The sequence below is a fragment of the Ictidomys tridecemlineatus genome, chromosome 14, assembly GCF_052094955.1.
Source record: "Ictidomys tridecemlineatus isolate mIctTri1 chromosome 14, mIctTri1.hap1, whole genome shotgun sequence".
In the NCBI taxonomy this organism is placed as follows: domain Eukaryota; kingdom Metazoa; phylum Chordata; class Mammalia; order Rodentia; family Sciuridae; genus Ictidomys; species Ictidomys tridecemlineatus.
Window position 1 is genome coordinate 38,436,431 of NC_135490.1, and position 19,456 is coordinate 38,455,886.

General features: G+C 32.0%; 1 protein-coding gene across 12 annotated transcripts in view; it reads right to left on the bottom strand.

Annotated features, from left to right (window-relative positions):
- The window catches only part of Pcm1 (pericentriolar material 1), a 92,091-nt gene that overhangs the window by 19,073 nt on the left and 53,562 nt on the right, over window positions 1-19,456 (bottom strand). For 8 of the 12 annotated variants that reach the window (XR_013430322.1, XM_040267807.2, XM_040267789.2 and 5 more), the window contains 7 exons: window positions 17,572-17,930; window positions 11,747-11,911; window positions 8,972-9,028; window positions 6,492-6,664; window positions 6,049-6,180; window positions 1,945-2,065; window positions 160-318 (listed from right to left, as the gene is read on the bottom strand). Coding sequence is in view for 11 of the 12 variants with exons in the window: in XM_040267807.2 (XP_040123741.1) it covers window positions 160-318; window positions 1,945-2,065; window positions 6,049-6,180; window positions 6,492-6,664; window positions 8,972-9,028; window positions 11,747-11,911; window positions 17,572-17,930 (1,166 nt within the window). In the remaining variant the exon portion in view is untranslated. The remainder of the gene's footprint in view (window positions 1-159; window positions 319-1,944; window positions 2,066-6,048; window positions 6,181-6,491; window positions 6,665-8,971; window positions 9,029-11,746; window positions 11,912-17,571; window positions 17,931-19,456) is intronic. The other 4 variants (XM_078031075.1, XM_040267795.2, XM_040267839.2 and 1 more) reach the window with 1 other exon arrangement.

Here is a 19,456-nt window from a genome sequence, read left to right on the forward strand (position 1 = left end):
AAAGAATGTTTAAATTATGATAATTTTATGCTAAAAAAAGGAAATATATGCAGTTTTTAACAGTCCAAACAATTAAGAAAAAGCAATAAAAAGAAAATTATTAATATGCCAGGTAAGGCCTTTAATTGTTTCAAATATCCTAATCAATCTAAAACACACCTTCTGAATTATTAATTACAGTGGTGGTGGAAGCAGCATCTGTATCCTCAATAACTCTGCAGGTGCATCTCATATTTGAGTTACTTTCGGCCTCAGTCTTCATACGCTCATATTCTCTCATTCTGGCTAATGCCTGATCTAAGTGAATCACTGTGTTACCTGCATTTGGAACAGAAATATTTTAATATTCATAAAAGCAAACTTTTCACATATTTCTAAAAAAATAATGTTTGAACCTAAGTAAAGAAAATTAGCTTTAAACCAGGTCTATATTAATGGGAAACTTTCTTTACATCATCACATTTATTTACCTAATCTTTACAGTAAGTAACCCTATAAAGTAGGCAACAGTGTGTTCATTTTCAGAGAACTTAAGTAACCTGTCAAAAAGATTTCATAGTCGAGCATAAACGTAGTGATTTAAACTCACATTGACTATGAAACCCATTTTGTTCACTATATTATGTTTCATTTAAATAGTAAAAAAGAAAATAAATTCCAAAACATCACAAAAACTCTATAGAAAATGATCCAAACTAGCACAAGCAAATAAGGTAAGGAAAAAGCCTATCAATGAGAGTTCGTAATTCTCCTATGTCCACTTCAAACAATGCTAGCAGTGAAGGGTTGTTGAAAAAGAAAAAAAATCAGTAAAAGAAAGAATATAGCCAACACTTTAAAAGTTAGTAATTCAGAAAGGGAAGGATAAGCAAAGAGGGAAAGAGTTCAGGTGGAAAATTGCCTTTGAAATCATATCAATCATCTTCTCCACATATGAACAACTAGAATAATGGCACATGAGATTATTTTATCAACAAAGTGCCCTGGAGATCTGAATTACTGACGATTTTGATATCCTTTAATAGGCTGCAGCACAGAAAAGTGTTATCAGGTATATTTTCTTTTCTCTGATTTCCTTTCCAAGTTTAGCACTGTAAGTTTTGTTTTGTTTTTTAAAGTTATGTAAATTCTTTTTACTACTCGTGGGGGAAAAACACAATGTGCCATGTTTTAGCATTACCTGAAATTTTTATATAGGTTATTTATGCCAAGAAATGTGAGTTCTTACCTCACACTATGAAATTAATATTTTTAGTGAAAATGTGTTTGAATAGGCCTGAAGTTCTTCCATTAATTTACTAGATTTCCTTTAAGGAAACTTTACTTTAAGGAGAAGGAAATTAACATTTTTGAACTCTTATTATTCATGCTAGAAAGTTACATACATTTCCCCCAACAATACAGCAAGGTATACAGGATCACTGCTTCCTTAGTATTTGCAGAATCAATTAGAAAATTAGAAAATCTGCTCAAGGTCAAAGAGTTAAGAATACTGCAATTAGACTTGAGACTTTTAGGTCCATATTCTTTAAAACGCATACTGCCTTTCCAGTTGTTTCTTTCTTTCTTTCTTTCTTTTTTTTTTTTTTTGAGTTGTAAATGGACACACAGTATCTTTATTCATTTATTTTTAAAAAAATATTTTTATTAGTTATTGATGGACCTTTATTTATTTATTTGTTTGTATGTGGTGCTGAGAATCAAACCCAGGGCATCACACATGCTAGGCAAGCGCTCTACCACTGTGCCACAGTCCCAGCCCCAATATCTTTATTTTTATGTGGTGCTGAAGATTGAACCCAGTGCCTCACACATGTGAGGCAAGCACTTTACCATTGAGCTACAGCCCTAGCCGATCCAGTTGTTTCCTTATTAATGCAATTCAAAGACTGCATGAGATCAACTTAAAGTCATGTTGAGATGATAAAAAAAAAATGCACTTACCAAGATCATCTGTTGCAAAAGGTTCAAAATTTGAAGATACAGACATGACACTAACATTATCAGCATCATTTTGTTCACTTATTTTATGTGTTTCTCTTTCAAAGTTCTTCTCAAAAGTTTCCTAAGTTATAATAAATAAACAAAAATCACTAATATTTCCTTAAAACATTTTATTAATGTTAAAGATCTAACAAGGAAACAATATTTGCATAACATTATACATCTTAAAGAGATATTCCATCCAAGCAAAACTGTGACAACCAACATTACTAAAGGATAAATGCAAAGTCACAGAAAATATTAAAATATTAAGCAACCTTACAGAACACTTTTCATGTAGCTAAAAAGTCAGCTGATTAAAAATTCTAAACTGACAAAATTAACTTTTAATTAAAATTTAAATTATTCCTACATCTTTATGGACATAATCTTATCTCCAAACCCTAACAATATGTAGTACCTTACTTTAACATTGTCTCATTCTAAAAGAAACAAAAAAGTATGATTAATATTTTTTAAAAGTAGTATTTTATTTAAATATAATTTACATACAATAATGCTCCCACTTTAAGTGTACCGTTTGAGGAATAATGACAAAAGATACACTTCTATAAACAGTTTTCTGAAAATAAAGATCACTTCCACCAGCCCAGAAATTTCCTTTGTACCTCTTTACAATCAATCCCATTGTACCCCAATTATATGATTTCTTTCACTGCAGATATGCTTTGCTTGTTCTAGAATTTCATACAAATGGAACATACAGTGAATACTCTTTAGTGTACTTCTTTTGCTCAGTGTGTTTCTGAAATTAATCCCCAATTGTTGTGTGTTCCAGAAGTTCATCATTTTTTAACTGCTGTATTTTTTATCCACAGTATTCCCTTGTGTGGATATATCAGTTTATCCATTCATCTCCAGTTTGAGGCTATAATGACTAAAAAGATGCTATGAATATTAGTGTATAAGTATTTTTGTGGATATGTTTTCACTTCTCTTGAATGAATACCTAGAAGAAAAATTGCTGGTTCATATGTCAAATTTATGTTCATCTTTAAAAGAAACCTCCAAACTTCTTTCTAAAGTGGTTATGCAATTTTACATTCCCCAAAAGCAATATAAAGAGTTTCAGTTGTTACATGTTCTACCCAACACTTCTTATGGTCAATCTTTTAAATTTTAACTATTTTAGTGGGTGTGAAGTAGTATCTCATATAGTTATAATTTGCATGCTAGTAATTTGAAGCATCTGTTCAAACTTCCTGCCAATTTTTTTACTAAGTTGTCTTATAATGAAGTTGTAGAGTTACTATGTAGGCCAGCCTCTCCTAACACTACCTTTGGAAAAGCAGAAAGTTTTATTTTTATAAAACCTAATTTTCATTTTTTTCTTTTACAGTTAGTCCTTTTTGTGTTACTGGACATGCTGGCAATTTACTATAATCCCAGTAACTTGGAAGGCTGAGGCAATAGGATTTCAAGTTAGAGGCCAGCCTTAGCAACACAGCAAGACCTTGTCTCAAAATAAAAAATAAAATGGGCTGGGGATGAAACTCAGGGGTAAAGTACTCCTAGGTTCAATCCTCAATATTTAAAAAAAAAAAAAGCAAACATACAATGACAAAAAATTCCCCCAAACCCCAATGCCTACTATTATTGGGGTTTCTCCCCCAATGATATCATTGGGAGGATTCTCCCCCATTTCCTCTTAGAGAGTTTTTATAGGTTTTAGTTTTTATAGGACTCTGTCATTTTAAATTAATTTTGTGTACAGTGTGATAGAGGGGTTATTTATATTCTCATTTATATTCTGACTGAAACATTCAAAAAGTATGTTTTTTCCATGTTCTTAAAAATAACTAGCTATTGATCTTTTATTTTAAGTTACCATCATAGCAGAAAAGTCCCTACAGTAAACTGCTGTAAACACTGAATGATGTGTTGCTGCTGGTAAAATGACTTTGGTAGAAAGATGTTGACATTAATGCTGAACTTAAGTTTTGAAAGAAAAAGTAAATAAACTGTATTCAATTATTTTTTTTTAAATTGTAAGCTTTTTGTTTCAAGTTCCTACTTATTCAATAAGTAGAACACTGTTTACATTTTACTGTAGATTTAAAATCCTGTCAACTTAACTTTATCTTAAATTTAGTCCAATTTTCAAAATTTGCTATTGATGGTGCAGACCAATGTGCTCAAATCGTTCAAAATAAATGAAAATAATGCTGCCTATATGACAATATGAAACTTGGATAATAAGGAGAGGTACTAGAGTTAGGGATACAAAATTACTGAAAAAGATCTTTAAGAACAGACTTTACATTCTCTTCCAAACTATTACAATGTCCAATAAACTTTAATATAATCTAATCTATTTTTATGCATATAATTCACAAAAAGGAGCGCACATTTTCAGTTAACTATAATAATGATTTATCCAAAGGAGTACTTCTTAATTTATATGTGAATTGTATAGTCAATGAAAACCATGTAGTTTTAGACACAGGTTTCTGTTAACAATAGCTTAGAAGTTAGATCCTAGTGGAGAAAGATTTTAAGAAGAAAAAAAAATACATAAAGAAGTATTGTTTTCAACAGGAGTTTAAGCTAAAGAGAAACATTAGAAAAAGTCCACAATAGTTCTAAGGAACTTAGTCTATCTGAAGAAGAGATAAAATAATCTTAAGGAAAAAAATCAAGATCTTCTCTAAAAACTGTGTGTTAGGGGCTCAGTAGTAGAGCACTTGCTTTGCATGTGTGAGGCATTGGGTTTGATCCTAAGCACCACATAAACATAAATAAGCTAAATAAAGGTATTATGTCCATCTAAAACTAAAAAAATATTAAAAAAAACCTTAATATTTCAACACCATAGTATGATTCCAACTTTCTACCTAGAGCAAACATTTGCGAATCAAATCTTCATATGTTAAGAGTTGTCCTTAGAAAGAAAGAAAGAAAGAAAAAAAAAGTGTATTTGCTATCCCAGGACCATATACATCTTTTATAATAGAATCAAGACACTTTAAATAGGTGATTTCCAAAAATACTTAGTACATTATCTCCTTAGTATGGTAGCAATTTTTGAAGAATTTTTTTATAACTTTAATTAATTAATTTAATGTGGTGCTGAGGATCAAACCCAGTGCCTCACCCATGCTAGGCAAGTGCTCTATCACTGAGCTACAGCCTTAGCCCCTATGGTAGTGATTTTGTTACTTAAGTCATTCCATCAAAATTATGCACACTAAGTACTATTTTCTATCATGCTCCTCACACTCTTCTACATTTCCAGGGCCTTTTTACTTCATTTAAAAATTTCTCCAAGTTGGGCTGGGGTTGTGACTCAGTGGTAGAGCACTTGCCTAGCACGTTAGGCACTGGGTCTGATTCTCAGCACTGCTTATAGATAAATAAATAAATTAAATGAAGGTTAAATTTTTTTTTTTAACAAACGTAATACATTAAATTACATTTTCCCTTGATGATTTTCTTTTTTCCAGGCTCTTTTTCACCAAAAGACCTGATTTATCCTGTACTAAGCAAGGGTTTTTACTGTGATTGGTTTATTCAATGTTTGAAGGCACATGAGCTACATTTATTAGATGACTGTTAGGAATCAGCCCCTATGTTATTATCTATCATTTATGCAGAATTTTTTGGTATTTCCCAACATATTTTGATTGTATTTTCTATTTCATCCTCAATATAAAGTAATAGATTATACTCATCTTTTTTTTATAGCTAAAAATTAAGCCAGAATAAGTGATACAAGCCTGTAATCCCAGTGATGTGGGAAGCTGAGGCAAGAGGATAGCAAGTACAAAGCCAGCCTCAGCAATTTAGCTAGGCCTTAAACAATTTAGCGAAAACCCTGTCTCAAATAAAAAATAAAAAGGGATATGGATATGGTTCAGTGGCTAAGAGTCCCTGGGTTTAATCCCCAGTACAAACCAACCAACCAATAAACAAACAAACAAACAAAATTTAAAAAGCTAAAAATTGAATATATTACACATATTCACAGTTTGACAACAACCTATTTAACTTTTGTTCACTGCATATTGAAAAAAGTCCATGTTTTTCTAATTATTATCAGCTTACATCATCAGTAGTAGCAAGGCTTTCACTGGGAGTAAGCTCTGAGTTTGAAGCTATCCAAGTACCAGAGTTCACTGACTTTACATTTTCCCCTTCTTTTTCATGGTTTTCAGAAATATGTCTTGATACTATATCCTAAATAAAGAAATAAAATATTTATGAAAAAACATAATGCTTAATTCCAAATTTATCTTACAAATGGAAAAACAAATATAGTACTACTTATCTCACAGGTTAAATGTAAGAAATAACATTAAAGATGAAACATGGCAAAATTACAAAGACTATCTATAATCCACTTATGCTATACAATAATTTTTTAATAAAATGTCAAGAAAAACAAATCAAAATACATGTAGAATTAAGACATGCTTCAGTCTAAAAAAGTAACCAGACATTATCATGAAGTAAGGTGATAATAGATAGGGTTGGAAAAAGAATGATACCTGCAATGCATATAAAGCCCTCTGCCTTAAGTAGTCTGTATTAAGTAGTTGAAGCTCATGGAAAAGTTCAATAAGAAAATGTGGGCGAGATTCATTTTGAGATATTAAAGTAGCCACTTCAGAATAAATAGTATCCCGCAAAGCTTCAAACATAGAAAAATCACTCCCAGTTTCTGGAAGATACAAAAAATCAGGAAGTTAAAAAAAAAAATCAGGAAAGTTAATACTGATAAAATATCTTCATAACAATTCTTTTCATTTATGTCCTTACTTTAAGCTTTAGATTTCTTAAAAATTAGAATATATTTCTGTTGCAGGACATTTCAAGTAGAAAAATAAGATTAAAATTATCAAAAACAATCTGAAAATATAAAAATCAACACTGTATATTAAAGAAATACTGAAATTCATGGATAACATGAATCACTATATAAAACCACATTTATTTCTCAATAAAAAACATTTGAAAAATTTTATACACTTCATGGGGAAAAAAATCAGTAAAAATTTTTCAGCACTTGAATGAAATGAGCTCAAATAATCTGCCTTGTTTTTTGCTAATATGAACTTTATAACAGAAAAGAAAATCCGTTTATTTTTAATGTTGAGAATTGCTAACAAAAGCTACTATTTTTAGGTCTATATGGTTATTAGGTTTACTAATTTTCAAATTTCATCTACAATTCTGAAAAGTGGTATACTGATATATAACTAAATTTATAACATAACAGATCAATTTTACTACAGTATTTTATTTACATTCTCAGTATTAATTGAAGCAGGCAGTGACCTAACTGAAGTTTTTGGTTTCCTCGAATTTCAGCATCTCTATTATTAAGCTACAATTCTACTTTTTGTATTTATTGACAACATGAAATGATAACTCTCAAATGTACACAGTCATACTCTTAACAGTTCTTAACTAGGAACTATTCCCACTGAGTTCTCTCTGGAGGGAAAAACAAAACGAAACAAAACAAAAAAACAATCTCCAAGTGGTTTTCCTAGCTAGCAAATTCTGTAAACTTCATAGAGCAATAGTAGAACTTCAAGAAGCCAGTCTCAAGTTCTGCAAAAATCAGGAATACCTCAGAGAACCATGCTTTCAAAACGTATGCAAAGAGCATAAATTTAATTGATTTCTGAGAGAGAGAGAGAGAAGGAAATGCAAAAGGAATGTGCTCTAATGGAAGAACTTTCTGCTAATTAAGTAATTGAACAACTTCAGGTCTCAATTTCTGAAAGCATAAAATAATAGTAATACAAAAATGCAATTTTCCTATCTTGCCTCAGATAGTCATGAATATAAAATGAAATGAAATGCTGAAGTTTTCTTAATAGTTTTAAAATGTTCAAATGTGACATTATAAAAGCGACATTTACTATAAGCAGAAACCAAAACTTCCTTTAATAAACCTCTACTTATAGTAAAATTCCAAATATGATTTGCTATACTATCCTGTTCTTTAATCATAGTTGTTTGATCTTGAAAATGTTTCTTTCAAAGGTAAAAGAACAAAGGGTTTAATGTCATCTTTAATATCAATATGTGATAAAATCGTCACTCTAAATTTAAAAAATTATTTCTACATAATGTATTATCCTTCCTTCCCTTCTACAGTGAAAGTGTATGCCAATTTCTCCTCCTAGATTATTATTAATTAGCTTTTGCTAGGAAAGTCCCTGATCTTGGTGAAGTTTCTCTATCCTATTTTGATTTTATAATATTTTGAGAGTTCTTTTCTTTGGAATTACCACTGATATTTTTTGTCAGTTCTGGGTCCTTTACAGTTTCCTAAAGGTTCAAAAAGTCTTTCATTTTTCACTCTTGTAGCAGGAGTTGAAGAATATTAACAATGCTAAATCACAAAGAACCATATTTAATCAAAATAGTTTACAGAGCAAGATAGTTTTCTTGAATTTTTCTAATTTCCATCTTGTATCTTTATCACAGTCTGTCATGGTTGTTTTTGTTTGATGGCTTCTTATTTTTCAATAGATATTAACTGGTGATAAAAAAATAACCATAATATAAAAATATCTGTTTCAAAAATATTAATGCTTTGAAATATTAAAGAAATATAAAATAAGTAACTTTAAAATATTAAAATCTCAAAAATAGTTTCTATTACCCTTATAAATATGTTGGTTAGGTTTCATACACTAACTGAATTAAAATTAACACATACTAATTTAAAATATTAAAATCTCAAAAATAGTTTCTATTACCCTTATAAATATGTTGGTTAGGTTTCATACACTAACTGTAAAACAAGAAAAGCAGCCAATTTTACCAATCAATTTAAAATAAAAGACTTCAGAATTTTATGAATATGAACTTTTTCATTTTAATAATAGTCAAATAACATACACTAAGCTAAATTGTAAAAAAAAAAAAATCAGAACAACATAACTAAGAATTTTAGGGCCAATGGGAAAAAATTCACAAAAGTGGACACCAAAACTAAGCAGATTGTTACCTGGCGCTTCATTGCATGCATTTCTGTTAGATTGCTGTAGTATTCTCCTAGCATGTGCTGTAGGAAAGGGCAGACATAAGGATGAACATAAAATGTGTATGAGTAGTAAAGACAGGGTCTATAATATGAATAAGTGAATGAAAAAAAGAATTAAGCGAAATTTTTAAAAATTTGCCTAAGTGAAATGTTATCACAAGGTATGGTTTATTGTTCTATTTAAAAATAATCTCATTAGGGAAAATCTCAAAAGGTTTACTATTATAAACTTACATTACTGTGACTGATGATGACTATCCTAATAAACTTTTATCATTCATTTTTATGAAGCATACACATTAAGATGAACTCCTATAAGAGAAAAAACTGCATAATCCAATACTAGCAGTTATTACACTCTAATAATCACAAAATATGGGTAGAATAGCAAGTGTTAGTATACAATGTACAAAATATTTTAGAGAATGGTTAAAATGAAAAAAATCTCTTTGGGGAATGAAAGGGAGTACTAAATTATACTACTCAAAACATTGTTAAATTCACCAAAATTCAAGCATTACGTTTTTTTCAAATGACAATAAGGTCTAAAGTACCGCTATGACTATCAATTATTTAAGTAATGCCTTTCAATTTAGTACCCTTCCCAACTTCTACCCACTGTTTACTCTTTAAAGATGTCACTATTTGATAAAGAAAATAAAAGGAGATGAAAATTGTAAAGTTTTGATAAAATTCTGGGTCATGAACAATAGAACTATTATTTTTGCTAATAGGAACCTGAACTTAATGCTTCAAAATTCAGCACTATCATCTCCTAACAATATGAGCTACAGAAAGTCATTTCAAAATACAAGCAAATATGAGGTTTTTTTTTTAAACCTGTGTAATAATAAGTACTCATTATTAAAAGTCTTAGAACTTACAGAAGATGATTAAACTGTTAACTTTTTTTTCTGATACTGGGGAATGAACTCAGGGGCACTTGACCACTGAGCCACATCCCCAGCCCTATTTTGTATTTTATTTAGAGAGAGGGTCTCACTGAGTTGCTTAGTGTCTCACTTTTGCTGAGGCTGGCTTTGAACTCACAATCTTTCAGCCTCAGCTTCTCAAGCTGCTGGGATTACAGGCATTCACCACCACTGCACCTGGAAAACTATTAACATTTTGATGCATTTTCTTCCAGTCTTTTTAAATTCATGTTTCTGTTTACATATAGAAGGAATCATACACTGTTCAAACAACACTAAATGTTGATTTTTTTTTCATTCTGTTTCCTTAAGATAGGTACCAATAAAAACAGTTACTGGGTTAAGGATATAACTTTTGAAATCTTCTGCAAAAGTTGTACCAATTTATATTACTAGTTCTTTATAAGTGATAGAAAAGACAGTACCCTGATTCCTCATCAAAAAATGGAAACAAAGCCAACTTAGCATCATAAGTCTCAAATGGTATGTAAAAAATTCAGAAAACAACAAAATAAATCAATTTTGAAAAATTTTAAGAATAAAGCATAATATATATAATTTTACCTAGACCTTATTAACATATTAGTCTATATTCCTGACTCCCTTTCCATATTTGTTTGAGATGTCTTTATAAATCAGAAAAGTAGTAGTACTTATTTAAACTAAGATGGTGGTAAACATATATGACTCCACTGAACCACGTATCTGGTATTATGCTGAAATTTAAGACATAAATTATCCACTGCCAAGGAACTTGGAAAGGTGATAAAGATATTTAAGTAGGTACACATTACATGATACAGGCAACAAAATAGTTTTATATAGGCAACAAAGTAGGTTTATACAGGCTCCAATGGAAACAAAAAGGAGAAATGGAAGTTATTCTGGCTTGAATTCAAATATAATTTCAGGGTCCCAAATAAAAATTTAGGTAGGAGTCTAGCATTAAAAAGGGCTTATAGGGTTGGGGTTGTAGCTCTGCAGTAGAGTGCTCGCCTAATATGTGTGAGGGCCTGGGTTCGATCCTCAGCACCACATAAAAATAAAATAAAGGTATTGTGTCCATCTACTACTAAAAAATAAATATTCTTTTAAAAAAGGGGTTATAAAGGGCAAAAAAGGACTTGAGGCAGAAAGTACAACTGGTAAGGTAAGAAACAGTGTTAACAGCCATGAGAAAACTTCAGATCCCTGTCACTAAAATAATAAAGTTCAAGGTGGTGAGAAATGAGTCTGGAAAGGCAAGATGGAACCAAGTCCCCAATGGACATATATGTTAAATTAAGGCATTCATACTTTATCCAATAGGCAGGGTAAAGACAAAGTTGTAAGCAGAGGAATAACAGGATTTTGTATTAAGCTTTTTTAAAAAAATTTATTTTTTAGGTGTAGATGGACACAACACAATGCCTTTATTTTTATGTGGTGCTGAGGATTGAACCTGGGTCCCACCCATGCTAGGCGAGCGCTCTACCACTGAGCCACAATCACAGCCCTGTATTAATTTCTTTAAATTATATAAGATTTTGGAATTTCAAATTGGGAGTTCCGTGTTAATGTCAACTATTCATGAAATGCTTAGGAATAAGTTTATTAAAATGTGTCAAAAAGTATCATTATACAACACAAAAGCATTTCCAGCTTATATTTTTTAATATCAAGAAATGTGTACCATAGTCTCTACTACATAAAATCTCATGCATGATAAAAATGCGATAGGGTAATTTTAAAACTTGCTTTAATAAGGCTTTTCAAAACCAAGATGAAGAACTCTTTAAATTAAAGCAAATTTAAGAAGAGAACATACCTGAAGATATTTCTGTAGACCTATTATATTTTATTATTTTTTCCAGCTGTTCATGATTCTTTCTGCAGAATACTTTTGCTTGAACAGGCTCTTCAGTCTGAGCTGAATGTCTGTTTCTACTTTTGCAAGGTTCACATGTGCTAGACATACTGGCACTTTCATATCCTTTAGTTTAAAAAAAAAACAGTTATAGCTGTTACCAGTTGCAGCAACTCAGAGTGAAAGAGAAATCGATTTCCATAGTGAAATAGTTCAAGTAACTTAATTTATAGTTTCTATGAAGGCCTGGTATCAATTGAACATAAAACACTAAATAATATTATCTTGGAGCTATCTTTGCAGAAACCTTTGGAAGCATAGGGTAATAGTAATACACACTTCACTAGCTTTTGACACTTGCATTAAAGACTTTATCCCAGACCTTATACCACCAAATGCTCTACCAGACTCCAAGTTAACAAGTTTTCAGTATTAGGAAAAACAAGAATCATATTCAATCTATATAAATATCCATAATAAAGTGTACTGGGCATTAGTCAAATGTCTGCCTTTCTTATTTATTATATATTTTATGCAAATGACTTGGTTTAAAAAGACTTACCCCCAACAGGTTATACATATATTCTACTACATTTTCCTTCTATGTATTTTTCCCCTCCCACATTCATTTTGCTATATGGTACAAGGTAAGAATTCAATTTTTTTGTTGTTGTGGTTTTACATAGGTAATTGATTATACCTCTCTTCACTGAATTAAAATGTGTATTGGCCAATATATTAAACCCTCATATTTACTAGATTTTATTTATTTATTTATTTTGGTGCTAGGGATTGAACTCAAGGGCACTATGTCACTGAGTCACATCCCCAGACTCATTTTGCATGAGCCCAGACAGGGCTTCACTGAGTTGCCTACCGCCTCGCCTTTGCTGAGGCTGCCTTACCATGATCTTCACATAAAACTCATCAGAAATAAGGGTACGATTGCCACATTATTATATAGAATGACATAATTGAAAGTATTGTTGGTGGTGTCATTTAACAGCACACAATGCTCTGAAGAAAAAACCATTTAAGCACATTATTCTAACAAGAATGTTTTTATAAATGAAAATAAGCTTTTGATTGCTAATACTGAATCACATGAAAAAATGCTAAATAAATTTAAATTACAATGCAGGTTACTTAGCATATATAAAATTATCTCTGGGGGAACCCCAGTAGGTACTTTAAAAAAGATATACATACAAGGACCAAAAAAAAAAAAAAAAAGAAAGAAAGAAAGAAAGGAAGAAAGAAAGAAAAATTCATACATATATACAGCCAACCCTCCCTCCCAAACAACCAAAAATGTGACATGAAACATACCACAATTAAGATGCTATAAAGAGAGAAGAAGAAAAAACTATTGTTTTATATATGAGACCCAAATTTAAAACATCAAAGGCTAGATTTCTGAAGTTGAGCTACTAACATGTGATTGAACTGGAGGGTAGTTTATAGTAATCCTCCAGGAGCAGCAGAAGAATTTAATGAATGTTAAAAGTACAGAATAACACTGGCTAGGTCAGCTAGTGTAACAGCAGCAAGAATAATACATGAGGTTCATTACTTTAAGGGTATAATCTTCTATACCACTTCATTACACTTTCCTTTATCTCCATTTTTTTCTCAGTATGAGTGGCTCATATAATTAGAAGAAATAGTACTTCTATATGGCCCTCCTTTGAAAGGAAATGGCTTAGCCATGGCCCCTTAAAGACCTTACATGTTTCAAAAGAGGATAGCAGATGTAAGGACTAAACCACTGTTGAATCTAATTCATGGCAGAAAATCATGTGACCCTCTTGGAATACAGAGCTTCTATGTGATCATTCCCTACTTGCTGTCTTCTCTCCCTGGGAGGCTATTAGTAGATAGTTTTGCACTGCCATTCAGGTTCTGATGAAACATGAAATCTTTTCACCTCACTCCTGAGGGGACATCTGCAGACTATTAAATGCCTTAACTGCAGTACGGCTCTGATTCTCAGCAATAGGGTGTCCTACCACTGAGGTTACAACTGCCATTTGGCACCTCTTGTTTCAGTTTTCCTCTTTTAAGTGTGAGACAAGGAAGCTGGCATCTCTGACTACTCTTCATTTCTCAGGCCTTACCTTACCTTTTTTCTTTTTTTTTTTTGAGATTCGGTCTCACTGAATTGAACTTGTGATCCTCCTACTTCAGCCTCCTGAGCCACTGAAATTATAGGCGTGCACCACCACAAAAGGCTCCCTTGCCTAATTCTTATTTATTTATTTATCCATTTGTTTATTGGAATGGGGTACTGGGGATTGAACTCAGGGGCACTCAACCACTGAGCCACATCCCCAGCCCTATTTTGTATTTTTATTTAGAGACAGGGTCTCGCTGAGCACCTCGCTTTTGCTGAGGCTGGCTTTGAACTCTGGATCCTCCTGCCTCAGACTCCTAAACTGCTGGGATTACAGCAGGCACTACTGTGCCTGGCTTGCCTAATTCTTTACATCTGTTTAATGTGAGTAATAAGAGAGGGTGGAGGAAAGACATAAAAACATAAATAGAACCCTGAAGTCAGTACATTAACAAGTCTGTTCAATTTTCCAAGAAAAGAAGGAAGAGGCGAAGATATAGACTATGTTCCTATTTCCCCTCAAGAATATCAAAACAAGAAACTGGCCTGGTAGAGTGTCACCAAATATCCGATAACTGAAAAACTCAGCAAAGTAGGAAATCACTTTCAGCTCATAAGGTTTAAATCTGAACTGAAGCAGAGAAAATGAATTTTATATAATTTGTAAATTCTTGCCTCACAAACAGTTAAAATAATTGCCACCATCTGAATGAAATAAGTGAAGATTTAGCATTCCACTCAATGAAAGAATATCAATAAGTGCAAAAAATATATATAAACAGTTAAGTCTAGTAAGTTTGGGACAGTAAACTAGCTGTCTCAATTGTCTCAAGATAGCAACTTAAGTACCACTGTGCTGGTCTATTTGTAATATGCTTTTTCCTTTCCGAATTCCTGTTAGCATGCTTCATCCCAATTATATATTCTACATTCTTATTGTTACTCTGATTTGGAAAGTTTCTAAATCTTCTCTCCTCTGACCCCATTACTACTTTTTTTTAAGATGCAAAAAGCATCCTTTTCTTGTAACTACTGTTGGCCATTTCCTTTCCAAACAGAATAAAAACATCAATCAATGATCTATCTCAGCACTTCTCAAGACTTTGTTTTTTAAAAATAATTTTAGTTGTAGATGGACACAATATCTTTATTTTGTTTATTTAGTTTTTTTTTTTTTAATGTGGTGCTAAGGATAGAACCCAGTGCCTCACACATGCTAGGCAAGCACTTACCACTGAACCACAACTCCAGCTCTACTTCTACACTTTCATGTATGCATCTTCACACAAAATACATGAAATCTTGGTAAAATGCATAATTTTACAAAATGTATGATTTTGTTAGTATATGAGTGTCCAAAATCTCCATTTTGATTTATGTTCCCAGATAATGCTGATTTGCTTGTCCATATCTCACATTTTGAATAGCAAGTATTTAGCTGACTAATGTGATTCTGCTACATATTAATCTGATTTTGATACTAGATACTATTTAATTCTGTTATTGAATCTTTTATTTTTGTATGTGTGATTAAAATAGTACTCTCACTAACAGAGGGTCTTGAATGCCTGTTGAACAAATATAAAAGTTTGTTTTGGCAGGCATTTGTAAACTTAAATATGAAGGAAGAAAGCATAAAGATGACAATGTCAACCCCTGCCTTAAAGTTAAAGATTATGTTATATATATATGGAATTGTAACTTCTCAGAATAAAGCTGTTTACAAAAAATCCAAACACATCAATATTTCAAGGCTTAAGGAGACATGGCCCTAAATTGGCAAGGGTTCTCTAAAACTCTGCTACTCAAGGTGTGCTCCACAGATCAATATTGGTAATACCCAAGTCTGTTAGAAAGGCAGACCCCCAGGATCCTTCCAGGTTACGTGAACTAGAATTTGCAATTAAAATAGATTCTGAAGGAGTCTTGTGTGAAACATTAAAGTCTAAGAATCAATGCCCAAAATTTAGCAAGGCCCAGAGCATCTTAGTGAGACACTGTCTCAAACAAATAAAAAATAAAAAAGGGCTGGGGATGCGGCTCTATGGTAAAGTACCCCAGAGTTTAATCCCTGTTACCAAAAGAAAGAAATCATTACCCCGGCACTCCCAAATCCCCTGGCTGAATGAGAGAAAGCTAGAATAAACCATTTTTATGGGGGCAAGGCATTTGGGGAATAAAGTTATATGAGTATTCGAAGGGCCTCTCTCAAAATGCCATTATCTGGTGGCACCAAAAGTAATCTTGAAGAAAGCACAGTAGTTGTCTGAATGGTTTCAGCACTGGTTAATATACAAAATAAATCCACTGCTCTTGAACATTTAATTACTAGAAAATTATTTCAAGAATATGATGTGTACACTAAGAAAAATGCCATCCCTGATCAAACTTGCTTGTTTGACCATTAGATAGATTCTTCAATGAGGGAAGGGGTAGGAGCCAAGGATTTCAAGGATGCATGAATTACTAAGACCCCCCCCCCCAAAAAAAAGTGCAATCATTCTCTTATGTTACATCCATAGGTTTTGCTGGCTTTTTTAAGGGTTCCCATCACCTAAAAATGGTTAAGAAGAATGCTACCAAAGTTAATGAGTATATTTTTTTTACTACAGGATTTCCCAGGGATTTTAGTATATCTGTATGTTTTAAGAACTTCCAAGAGAGGGAGTCAGCAGTTATACATAATTTTTTCAAACTTTCCTTATTATAAGCTTAGAATACTTTATTCCGAAGTACCAAATATTATCTCCTTAAACTCAACAACCTCAAAACCATAAACAAAAAGAATCCCTTGCAAATGTGAGGAAGTATCCCTTAGCTATAATATTCCAGATTTTAGTGAATAAAAACTATTTTTAACCTAGTACTTGACTTCAGAAAATTCTCTAAAAAATCAAAGAAAAGGGGAGGGGAGGGGAGGGGAGGGGGGATAGTAGAGGATAGGATAGAGAGCAGAATTCATCAGACACTAGAATGGCAATATGTAAATCAATGGAAATGTAATTGATGTAACTGATGTGATTCAGCAATCTGTATACGGGGTAAAAATGGGAGTTCATAACACTTTTGAATCAAACTGTGAAATATGATATATCAAGAAAGATGTAATGTTTTGAACGACCAACAATAAAAAAAAAATCAAAGAAAACCTATTTTTTTTAAAAACGTATAGGTAGTAGCACTATGAAGAAAACTTTAGTATGATACTCAAAAGCAAGATTCAATGAAATATCAGTTTGGTTCTTTTTTTGTTTGTTTTTTCTTGAAGGACTAACAGTGGCTGTTTTAACAGTGGCTTCATCTGTGTGATATTCAAAAATTACAACATAATTATAAGCCCTCATTTCTTTAAATGAAACCATCAAAAATCTAACAAGTTACAAAAAGTGGAATACTGGTCCAGATGTAACAAAAGACAGAAAAGAGTAAAAACAAAGACATTTTGGGAATTTTTCAGTAACTTAGAAAATTTGGAGAACACCTTTCTGAGTGAGCTCACAGAAACCATATATGCAGAAAACATACTAATGTTTATGAAGCACAAAAAAACAATGTATGATGTTATAAAATATTTACATTAAACTCTTGGAAAAAAATAATAAAGGTAACTAAAACTGACTGTTAGGTTACCAACACTAATGCCAATCAACATTCAACAAATTTCAATACTTACCAATATTTTTAACTCTGCTTTTCAACTGAGTAGAATTCCTCTTTTTACTCTTCGATTTGGGTGTTTTGTCTTTAGATGCCAGGCTGGCTTGTGCAGATGCTTTTCTTGTCTTAAATGTTTTAGTTACTGTTGTTGGATCTACTGGGTCAGGCATACTGCTAAAGCTTTCTAATGATTCTTCATCAAACTGGCGTCTTCTCCTGCTTGTGTCTAAGTGATTTTTGCGGTTACTATTTGTAGTTTTCTCTACAGATACTGCAAATCCAGTCTTGATAAATGGTTTTCCTATTTCTCCTTCTTGGTCATATGACCATGGCGTCCTAATGTTTTCTACCTCCTCTTCAGGCTGTTTCTGATTCCTTACCAATGAAAACAAGTATTTAGAAATCACACTGTAGATTTATTAACCAAAAACTTCAAAAACTAGTTTACTACGGAGATTTTGGTGAATAAAATCTTCAACTGGCTATAAAATGTTTTCATTAAATATGCATTAAATTGGCAAATACTATATATTACGGATTACTTGAAACTTTAATTTTGGGCTCTTCTCACTAAACCATTTTTACTGGCAGAAACTCAAAATCAAAGATCTAGCATTTATAATAGAAAGAAGGAAAGCAAAATTAAGGCAAGATGGGACACAGAAGGAAAAAAAAAAGTTCAGGGAACTAAAAAAGAGCTGTAGCAGAGGGTTCGGGAACATACATGGATCTCTTTTTATCTAAAGAACTTCTAACATAACCAGAATTTATGAAAACAAACTCTGTTCATTAAGTATAGCCTACATCTGTTGGTCTAGTATCATTTCCCAAATTTTATTTGCTGAATGCTGGCATTCCGTAATATTTAAAAGAAATTCACTATTCATCTAAGTTGGGGGAAAAAGGCAAAACAAATTTAATATAGGTATGTAGAATTTCTTAGAAGTTTTAATATGTCAGTGTGCTTTATAAATGTCTTAAGAGTAATAGTGAGCAATAATTCTACAACTTTTTATCATAGAACTTGCATGGACAACAGCGTTCCAAAGAACAGTTTGGGAGACACTGTCCACAGGGTAATACGTCTAATATGTTTACTAACCTAGCAACTTTACAGGAAAAGTTCTCTGACCTTAGCTCAAAACTAAAAGTTTTATCTGACTTGTTATCTCTATAGTTATTCAGGGAACCTACGATAGTTGAGATTTTAAGAGATAAGTTCTATCTATTCAGAAATGGTAAAAATATCTAAAATAAGATATCCAAATCTGTCCTAAAAATACAAATACTTAATGCAAAACTAAAATAATTTTAGAAATTATTATCAATTTTAGAAAACATTGATAATAATGAAGTAGGGAAATGCATTAGAATGAAGTCCCATTCACTGCGATGGAGATTCATGGCAACAGTGCATTAAACACCATATTCATTTTTTTTTAAGTTGTAGTTGGACAAAATACCTTTATTTTATTCATTTATTTATTTGTTTGTTTGTTTTTATGTGGTGCTGAGGATCGAACCTTGCGTCTCGCACGTGCTAGGCGAGCGCTCTACCGCTGAGCCACAACCCCGGCGTCCCCGCATATTCAGTTTTGATGAAAAAAAAAAATAGTTTCATAGAACAACATCAAAGTTAATAGGAAAAAAGAGTCCACAAAGTCCAAGAGATTAATTGTAAGATTCCTAGAGGTGATTACAAAGTCAGGATTCTAATTTTTTTGGTTAATCAAGTTAAAATAAAATCCCTAAAAGTTCATAACAATTAGTATCAAATGCTAAATTAAAAGGCTGAGACATGTCCAAAAATATAGCTAAAAGTCAATGGAATGTGAATTTGGGGGGAACAGGAATACCAGAAATTGAATTCAGGGGCACTTTACAATTGAGCTACATCCTTA